Below are 9,725 nucleotides of genomic sequence, written 5' to 3' on the forward strand. Positions count from 1 at the left end.
ATGTATCGACACATGCATATATAGGATATGTAGGTTTTATAAGGATCCATTTGTGTTAGCTTTATTTTCTTTACTATAAATTTTAACTAAAACAAATCTATTGGATTATCCGCATCCAATCCATATCCGCATCCAATCCGTCTATCAATTGGATGCAAATCCGTTTGATATGGATTGGATGCGGATGCCAAATTTGAAATCCATAGTGCAATGGATTGGATGCAGATGAGACGAAAACCGGTCCATACCGGCCCATGCTCACCCCTAATTACTTTGAATCCCTAGCCCGAAACCCATTTTATTAATCAGACCAAATTAGGCAGGCCAAACAGGTTATGAGCTTTTCGTACTTTTAAATTTTTGTAATGACTTATTTAATTCCTCTTTGCGGTTTGCAAACTGAATGAACCATAATGATTAGAAAAAAATATGCAATTAATATTTGAAATATGGAGTAGAAATCAAAATAAGAATTTTAAACCAAAAAATGTAACCAAAACATGAAATAATCTACTTGAACGAAAACCCAAACTATTATGTAATGCAAACGGCTACCAGGTCGGGTTGTTTAGGAAGGTATCAGGCTAGGCTATTAATCTTAAGGAAAAGACCAAGCCCGCTCATTTAAGCTAACCAGGCTAGGCAAAGCGGCCCATAATGAGCTTTGGGCTCCTCCGGGTGCAAGCACGCTCGGGGCGCAGGTTCAGACTGTTCAGTATTTTCAGATTATTTACAGCCCTATTTGGAGGTCCTCATTGTAATCACTTTTATCAAAATCAATAATACTCACCCTCCACCACAACAACGAAAAAAAAAAGGAGGTTAATGGGTTCAAGATCTCCCTCTGGCAATATGATTCCCTGCATCTCTGAAATCTTAATGTCAAGTACCAAATAGGAATGAAGACTTGATTTTCTTTAAAATTCCATCTCCAACAGGAGACTCTTTTACGTTAGTGGTGATAAAACTAGCGAGAATAATATATACATACGATCATTATGGCAAAACACTCCAACATAGTTGGTCTCCACTACAGCCTATTTACTAGTGATAGATCCATTACGCATTGAATGCTAAACAAGGTCTGAACTACCATTCAAAAAAGGTCTCAGCACAGGCAATCCAGCAGCATCCAAATTGATTACTGACATACACAGATGATGACGATTGTATTCCTCTTCTTTATCTCTCTTCTTTGGCAAATCCAGATAACTTTGTTTTCTGTAGAATATGAGACACATACTTAATTTAGTTTTCAAAACAGTGCCTTCTAAACAAATGTAAACTTGCAACTGCATCACTCACTTACCCTGTTTTCAAAAAAATGACGGTGTTTTTCCCACAATGTAGTGTGGATGTATTCTTCAGCCATCACCTTTACTTTCTTGTCAGCATCAATAACGGTAACTGGAGAGCATACAGAAAAAGAATTAAACTAGAGTAAGGGAGAGTATTTGCTCAAGAGAAAAGCATAGATAGTGGATACTTAACTGGTTGCCAATCCTCCAGTACAGCTATCGAACATAGCCGTGTACACTAAGGCTCTCTCAACCCAACAAATTACTTCAGCAAGCCCGGTATCTGGACCAATATTTCCTTCTAAAAGGATGCATTCAGCATGACTAGAGCAGCGCCCAGAACAGTAGATGGATTGGTTTGGATCCCAACTGAAGAAATTCCCGGCAAATGAAGCGCACGGAACAAGAGGTTTGCCAACCTAAACAACGCCAGATAAAAAGATTGAGAAACCAAATACAAGCATGACTTTTCATACAATGTAAAACCTCGTAGTCTACAAATTACACAATATATAATGCATCTCATACAAAGGCGTACACTTCGTATGCATCTCATCTCATGTTTGATAATTAAATGACTTTACGACTAAATGCATGATGTCTTGTTTAATGATAATTTCAGATTTGATACAAAATCAGAACTTTTCATAATTACCAAGAAGTAAAGAAGGATTCTAAACGTTTATAACAAAATAATTTAAATGTTAACCAAGTGAAAGCCTGACCACTGGCTCGTGGTATTATCAGCCTGGTATGCTCAACAGTTCACACTTCCATTTCCTTCAAATTACGGATTCATTTGCTTTATCTTTTAGAAGAGCAACAGAATCCATAGTACAAAATAGAGCATAACATCAAAATAACAACCTGACACCCGGTGATATCAGACTAGATTGTGTTCACTTAATCTGACGCACTAATTCGACCTCAGATGAAAGCAACATTAACCTCAAGGATACTCAGTCCCCTCTGTCAAACCAAATCCCCAAAATCGAAGTTCTGGCCTTTGTGATCAAAGACAGCACTAATACAAGCACATTTCTTAGAAAATAGTACTTCAAGAGTGAGCCTAGGGAAACTTTTTTCCAAATTGTTTTGGCAACGTAGTTGCAGAAAAGTGAAGCGAAAAATCATTTCTATTAGCTTCTTTAGCTACAACTAAAACCAAATTAAGAATATTTGGTCTTCAGTGCAGATTTATTGTGGTTGCCACGTTCACAAAGCTCAGAACCATATGATAAACATAGATGGAAAAAGAAAATGATATGGTCTAAAATAGTCTAACGAGACAGTTTGGGTCTCAAAAGTTACACGTTTGTTAAATTAACTAGAATCTCATGGTGAAAGTGTGAATAGTGGAAACTCTGAACATGCAAAAAGATTACAGCTACGAACGCTTTAGCCCTTTCCAAACTGCACTCTCTTATTTATACCTTCGTAAAGTTCACAGTGTCATGTTACAGAAATTTGTATTCAGAATCCGTAGAGCTGCGCCGAACCTTTGCATAAAGGTAATGCAGAGGTGACACTTGAGGACCTCAGTAGCAAGCTACTGTAGTGGGACCTCCCCCATTAAAGAGATAAAATTAGTATCGTGTCATCCAATAGACCACATATCATCAGACATCAAACTCATAAGAACAGATACTATGATTGTCCTTAAGCCAATAGGTCGGAAAGGTATGACATGAGATGTGACTTCACTACGACTGTTCTTAGCCAAAAAGGTCGAGAAAGGTGACTTCTATGTTCTTTTATACTACCAACCTTCTTCGTTTTAGTACTCCATGAATGTGGGACTAAAACTACATGTCAGACCCAACACACAACCACCCCTCTTCACTTTAGTACTCCTTCACTTTAGACGATTGTACATGATTAGGTTAGCTCACTCTTTCTTCTACTCTCACAGTAATCTGTTCTTTTTGCTTTTGCTCTTCGAGAGTGTCCTTTGAACCTAATTTGCAAATTTGCGAGTCGCTCACGAATACTATACTAACGGATTTGATTGTGCTTCTAATTCATTCAAGGTATTATTCACACAATGCATGTACCAACAATGTAAAATCTGGCAATCCTAATATGTTTTCATGTGTCTTTTATGTAGTTAGTAGCAAACATTAAGCATAGAGAATTCACACTAATAACTACCAAGAGCTAAACAAAAACTAATTTCAGAAAAAGCAAAACTCATACCTCCAGCTCATCGAATGCGCAAATAATCACTTCAAACTCTCCATTCAACATTGGATCTTCCTTTGCCATATACTCGCTAATTTGTCTGACTGTGGGCCTTCTTCCTTCACCATTTTTCTTCAAGTGTCTCATACACTTATGCACAACACTGACTGTTTTACTCAAAGTTTTCCAAACTCCAGATATAGCAATACATAAATCATCAAATTGCCTAATCTTTTCACTATTTAGAAATAGTGCATTGTCGGAAGAACGTGATGTAAGTTCTCCATCAGCAGCTATTACGATAAACTTGCTAGTTTTTATAACAATCGTCGCCCCATGAACTGCAGGTTTAAATCCCACACAGAAATCTCCAAAATGTTTGGGTATCTTGGGGATGTTGCATATCATACTGAACTTTTCCTTTAACAATTCCGCAGTCAAAACATCTTGCTTTAGAAGACTGTCTACCAACCAGTACACTTCACCCTTAGAAAAGATTTGAAAGAACCTTTGAATTCTGTAATTGACTCTGCACACAAAATAGGGACAAATTTAGCTCTAGAAATTAGCTAAATGAAAATCATATAAGTTTTGAAGATATTTTGTAAAAAGGTCGTATGTTTATGATCTAATTGAGGTATGGGTCCAAGAAGATGCAGTTGATGCGTTTGGGTCGTGACTAGCTTTGACCGTTTAAATGTTTTACCAAAATGCTCTTCAAAAATAGTTAAATACCATTATACTTCACTTAGTTAAAATTTAACCACCTGACATTTCCTCAAACACCTGAACTGCATTTTGATACCACCATACGTATACATTGAATTGTGTATGTATTATTTTCAAATCTGGTTAGTTATCTGCGGACAACACCGACTAGATGCATCAAGTTAAGTGGCAAAAGTAGTAAGCTATATAATATTTGAAGATGAACCAATGATGGAGATTTTTGCTACAGATTCTTATAACCTTCGTGATGAGAAATAAACACAGTGTCTGTTCCAAAATGCTAAAGAGAGTAACACAAAAAAGTGAATAACCATGTTTTTCAATCAAAAACAGAAGGTGGTCTTTATGCAGAGCCAAGCGCCGGTGGGCGGAGCCTCCACCAAGCCTACCTGAACATTGTTGATCCAGACCCGAGACAATACAAATAAAAACCGCAAAATATATAATCTTTCAGAAAACTCACAAAGAAAAAATGAGAATTCATATATAGATAAATGCAGTAACACTCTGGTTTGTTAGTGGTAAAACAAAATTGAGAGTGAAGAAATAATTGTTAGGGAAGGATTCTTATACTACTCAAGTAGTGATTTGAAAACGATGGCAACGGCTTATCAACATTTTGTGAAATCATTAAGTGTAGTTCTGAATCAAATTTGAGATGTCGATTTGGAGAATAGAATAGATGATGATCGGAAGGATAAGAAAGATATATGCTTTCACAAATTTGAACGGTCAACGCTTCTCAACACTACTGGTCAGGGTGTTATGCAAAATAAAAAAAAGTCAGGTAACCTTTTTCTAATGACTTTGGTTGGTCTACGACCCAAATGCATTCAACTGCATCTTCTTGGACCCAGACCCTAATTAGATTATAAACATACGACCTTTTTACAAAATATCTCTAAATTTTAATATTTAAACTATATAATCAAAACAAATCTAATTTAATTAACTAAAGAAAGATATCGAATTCAAAAGAACCTGGTGAAGTACTCATAGATAGCCTCCTCAAACACATCATTGTCTTTTCTGTCAAAACGACATATTTTCTTCTTATTCTCCAAGTTTGACAATGCCTCTAAGATTTGTGAACCACACTACAAATTAATGTTAATTATAAATCAATAAATCCTTAAGGTAAGAAATATATATAAAAAAAGGTGTGAAATGAAAGTTATCATCACAATATAAATGCACCATGAGTACTTACGTGTTTCTTAGGCAACACGGATATCTTACACGCGAAATACATGTAGTTGCTATCATCCTCAACAGAAAAGTCAATCTCATGTATTAAAGATTCCCAATCATTAGGACACCTGCAGAAAAACCATAACAAATTAGAATTAGTAACTCTTAAAACAGATAACAAACTCAATTGTTTAAGAAAATAAATCTCAGTAGCAACTATGTAAGAGCTACTTTTTCCTAACATGAAAAAGGTTACCGTAGCCATAATATTTTCTTAAGCGCCTCAACCGCAGCAACATAGTCACACAAATGAGCAAGAAGCTTCCGTTCCTGTCAAGTTAAAATCAAACAACCAAAGGAACAAAGAAAAACAAAAAATATATAAAATATAAATTTACATCATGAAGAACGTGGTACTTTAAAGCTAAGGAAAGACTAGATTATTTATGAAAAGCCTTTAGATGCATTATTTCCCAAGTATTCGGACTCATATTTATTCATGTCTCGAGTGATGACTGCTAGATCAAACAACTTGTTCGGGAAAAAGCAACACAGTGCTGAGTGAATATGAACCATGAGCAGTTTATCTGACTAGTGATCAAGTAATATATTCATTTGCAAAACTGATAAGTGATTGTGGGATAACAATTAGTTTTTGATTATAGTGCCGTAGTGTCAGTATGGCTCCTTTGGACTGCAGCGGTATGCTTGTACAGTACTACAGTGTACAATAAGCATGAGTAATACAACTCAAACCTGCATAAGGTTTCAATATTCGCAGAAACCGATTAAATTGTGGGTACCTACAAAAATCATCATAAAATTTAAAAGTAGAAACTTGGATGTATGTTACTTAAAGTACACCAAGTCTTTGACTAAGCATTTAAATTCAACACAAGAAACTTAGGTTACCCTCGTTCAAATGTGAACTTTTAATTAAAACGTGTGGACTTGCAAAGTGTAATCAAGGCTCAACGAATTGTTATTCGATAACTATTTAACTCTGCAATAATAAGATAAGAAATAGGGTTTGATAAAGTACCTGAAAATCCTGCTTATCAGCTTTGACCACTATAAGTGTCGGACCTAACTTGCAAAGGATCTCATGAACAGGGCCGTACATTTCTGGCTGCTCCATCACTGACATGTATACCAAGAAGGCTGCAAAATAGTTGTGACATGTTTAAAAGGGTATTTGTGCACTTAATTTTGTTAAAAGGGAAAAAAATAGAAAAAAATAAACTAATACAGAATACTTGCCTTCCGGTTCATCCAAGTTATGATCCATCCCATGCTTCTTGAACAAATGAAAAAGCACCTGCATCAAAGCAGGTCATATCGCTGGTGCATAATACATATACTGCTGTTTCTTAACAAACGTATGTAGCGAACAATGTAAGTATTATTAACAGCCAAAGTGCTTTTGCCAGAAAACCTGTAGTTGAACGCAGAAAACAGCCCAGTACAGGAACTTGTCCTCCTGAACAATCATATACATTCTGAGGCAAACCTGCCAACATAGATTGGAATCAATTCAATAAAACTGGAATCAAAAGCAAGTTAGCAGTCCATAAAATGAATGGATACAAACAGATTTAGAAAAAATTCTGATACAGTGAATGGACACAAACAGATATAGAAACAATTCTTATACAGGTACTACCATTCAAAAGAGTAAAGTAAGATTATGTCTTCAATTAAAGTTCTAACGAAAAAACAGGATCCAGGCTTGATCAAATTTAAATAAGAAAATCAATCTTTTGATGATAGATCAGTTCAGATGAGCTACATAGAGGGGAAGACATACGATGAGCTTAAAGAGATTGAAGAGAAGCCCTGATGATTGCAGATATTTGAGAAATTAAGAGAGTTCTAGGATGATTTGTGGGTGGAGAAAGTTCTCTTCTTGAGAACAAAAGCAGAATATGAAAGGGTGTCCACGGTCGAAAAAGACCGCTTTCCTTTACATTAGTTATTATTAAATAGCAACCAAGCAGATCCAAAATAAAATAAAATATATATTGGGTTCTTAGACACCCCCTAACCTTAAGTTGCTTTGCAAATGACGACTGGCGGGCATAACAATTAAACAATCCCCTCAACAGCTCCAAACTGTTATCAACTTTTTCACAAGCATGTTCGTAATACTCTGTCGCTAAATCCACTGGAACATTCATCAACAAATAAAAATAAAAAAAGCCGTTAGCAAGCGAAATTACTGCCGTCATGAAAGAAACTATTGTCAGATTGCAAAATTGCAAAATTGCAGGACGATTGTTCTTGTAGATCAGAACCTTCTAAGCTTTCTACCCACACACCTACAGAAGTATCTAAAATGTACACAATGTGATTAAAACGGAGTATCCTAGGAAACTACACATACAATACTTTTTAATCTTTAAGCAACACGAACTGGATCTTTTTTTGTTTGTTGTATCCATTTGGTATTCTGACAGCATTGGTTTGTTCAGACACTATGTAGAAGATAAATAGAGATGCTAGTTTCCTTTGATGATATAAAATCTCGTGTAATTAACATACATATGATGCAGAACAATAAGAGAAAATTACTTACAGCGACCAAGTCGTTGGAAAACAATATCTAATGTTGCCAGCACATCTGGAAGACTCGAGAAATCAAAGACCATGTGGTCCTTGGCGTCTGAGCAAATAGATAATACTTCAACTTTACTGGCAATTTTCTCATATACTAGTGCCTTCAGAGCCTAAATAATAGGGAATGAACAGAAGAGAAAGATTTAACACTCAAACTAGAACTGACTTAAAAACTTGACTTTGAATTTCGTATTGGAAGGAGGCCAACATTACCAGAACAAGTGGAGAAGGCGGAAACTCAGATTGTAGAGCGTTAATAAGCTGTAGAGCTTTTATGAACTGGCGAGATTCTATGGAATCTTTAACAAGTTGAATGCGGTTCTTTGGAATAACACTCCTCGAAGATGCCGCGGCTAGTTTCAGTTTGAATAAATTTTATTGAAGTTAGCACACGGAAAAATCAGAAGTAGAAGAAAGCATACGATTGTTAAATCATTACCGGGAGAAGCTTGAAGTGAGTGCTCCTCTAACTTGCGGCTTTTTGATGATGGTTGATCCGGTAATGAGCTGATCAAATCCGTAGATGATGAAGCTTCAAGCTCAAATTTGAAGCGTTCTCTTTTTGGAAAATATACAATTTGCTCTTGCAATTTATCTTCCTCCATCTGATCTTGTTTTCCCTGATAAAAAGAACCAACAAGATCAAACAAATGGTAGGACAGGCTACGAAAACAAGCTAATATAAACCCAACAGAATTGAGCTGCACATTATTTTCTTCGAACTTGAAAATTTAATCTTCCCATTAGTATCATACAGCTCAAGTAGTTATGGGAGCTCAGATTTAGATCATTTCCCTTTCCTGATAGAAAGTGTTAATGATCATACAGTGGTATTGTAACTCACAAACTCTTGATGTTATTTACTGCAGGGAAGAAGTAACAGCACTAGTGTTTGTCTTGTTAGTAGATTCAGGTGGTGATGGTGCTATGCTAGGACTAAGAGCCATACTGAAAAAGAATAACATGACCAAAATCAGAAGCAGTAGGTTAATCCCAAACAGAAACCCATGTAACATTCTTCGAATGAACAATAACAGTATCATTTCTATAAGATCTGAAACCCTATAGTTAGATTCACCTTGAATCCAATCAAATTCAGTAACCCTAGAATGAACAGTCACCAAACAGACCTCTTAATTGAGCAACTTTTACCCATTTCCACATCGCAAAAATAAAAACCCTAAAAAGTGAAACTTAGCTGCCGTGAAAAACAGCTGAAATCAAAGTCTAACAACAACAAAGATGTGTAGTTTCATTCTTCTAATTACTAAAGAATACCTCAGAATTGAAAAACTTTCTTACCGTGCCTTCTTCCATTTATTATGAGTAATCTTTGCAACTAGCAATCAAAACCTTGAAATTTCATGGCAGAAGAAGAAGAAGAAGAAGAAGAGGGCTAATGTCAGAGAGAAAAGGTTATTATCCAGCCGCTCAGGCATCTGTTCACTGTATTTTGATCCGGAACTACCGATTTCACCCATCACGTTCTTTCCCACGCCCCTTTCTGACACGTGTGTTCCGTTAATTAAAATGGAAGACAGACCTAAAGGCCCGCTCCCAGCAATCCTTTTAACCCTTCCGTGCCTAGCACTTTTGCAAGATCTCGAAGCCTTAAAACTAAAAAGTGGCAGATCTAACGCAGCCCACGTCCTCTTCTTGTACGCGGACCTGTGAGAGGGGGCTTAATCCCCGGTCCACAAACCTAATTTT

The 9,725-nt window shown here is 36.2% G+C and overlaps 1 protein-coding gene and 1 non-coding gene across 4 annotated transcripts; both read right to left on the bottom strand.

Moving 5' to 3' along the window:
- Positions 1–817: 817 nt before the first annotated feature.
- Positions 818–9,470, bottom strand: LOC113286618 (N-terminal acetyltransferase B complex auxiliary subunit NAA25-like). 3 transcript variants are annotated; one of them, XM_026535181.1, is made up of 16 exons: positions 9,318–9,442; positions 8,860–8,963; positions 8,455–8,635; positions 8,229–8,368; positions 7,975–8,125; positions 7,445–7,563; positions 6,835–6,909; positions 6,660–6,717; positions 6,442–6,560; positions 5,656–5,729; positions 5,419–5,527; positions 5,190–5,305; positions 3,495–4,008; positions 1,492–1,717; positions 1,310–1,407; positions 818–1,221 (listed from the first exon to the last, which is right to left on the bottom strand). In XM_026535181.1, exons 3-16 carry the CDS (start codon positions 8,618–8,620, stop codon positions 1,183–1,185), a joined length of 2,004 nt encoding a protein of 667 aa, XP_026390966.1. In that variant the 5' UTR covers positions 8,621–8,635; positions 8,860–8,963; positions 9,318–9,442; the 3' UTR covers positions 818–1,182. The 3 variants fall into 3 exon arrangements, with proteins under 3 accessions (XP_026390966.1, XP_026390965.1, XP_026390964.1); XM_026535180.1 differs by lacking the exon at positions 8,860–8,963 and having other exon boundaries at positions 9,318–9,470; XM_026535179.1 differs by lacking the exon at positions 8,860–8,963 and having other exon boundaries at positions 9,294–9,406.
- On the bottom strand, positions 2,782–2,982 carry LOC113291950. Its single transcript, XR_003331657.1, has one exon. It is a non-coding gene; the product is annotated as a U2 spliceosomal RNA (small nuclear RNA).
- Positions 9,471–9,725: the final 255 nt, after the last annotated feature.

This window comes from Papaver somniferum, chromosome 6 (genome assembly GCF_003573695.1).
Source record: "Papaver somniferum cultivar HN1 chromosome 6, ASM357369v1, whole genome shotgun sequence".
Taxonomy (NCBI): domain Eukaryota; kingdom Viridiplantae; phylum Streptophyta; class Magnoliopsida; order Ranunculales; family Papaveraceae; genus Papaver; species Papaver somniferum.

What these genes read in the sequence shown, in the direction of transcription:
- LOC113286618 (XM_026535179.1), bottom strand. Translation starts at nt 9,332, where the DNA reads ATGGAAGAAGGCACGGTAAGAAAGTTTTTCAATTCTGAG. An exon ending in GAAAGTTTTTCAATTCTGAG is followed by an intron (nt 8,636 to 9,293) that starts GTATTCTTTAGT and finishes TCTTTTTATCAG; the next exon opens with GGAAAACAAGATCAGATGGA. An exon ending in TACTGGAGGATTGGCAACCA is followed by an intron (nt 1,408 to 1,491) that starts GTTAAGTATCCA and finishes TATGCTCTCCAG; the next exon opens with TTACCGTTATTGATGCTGAC.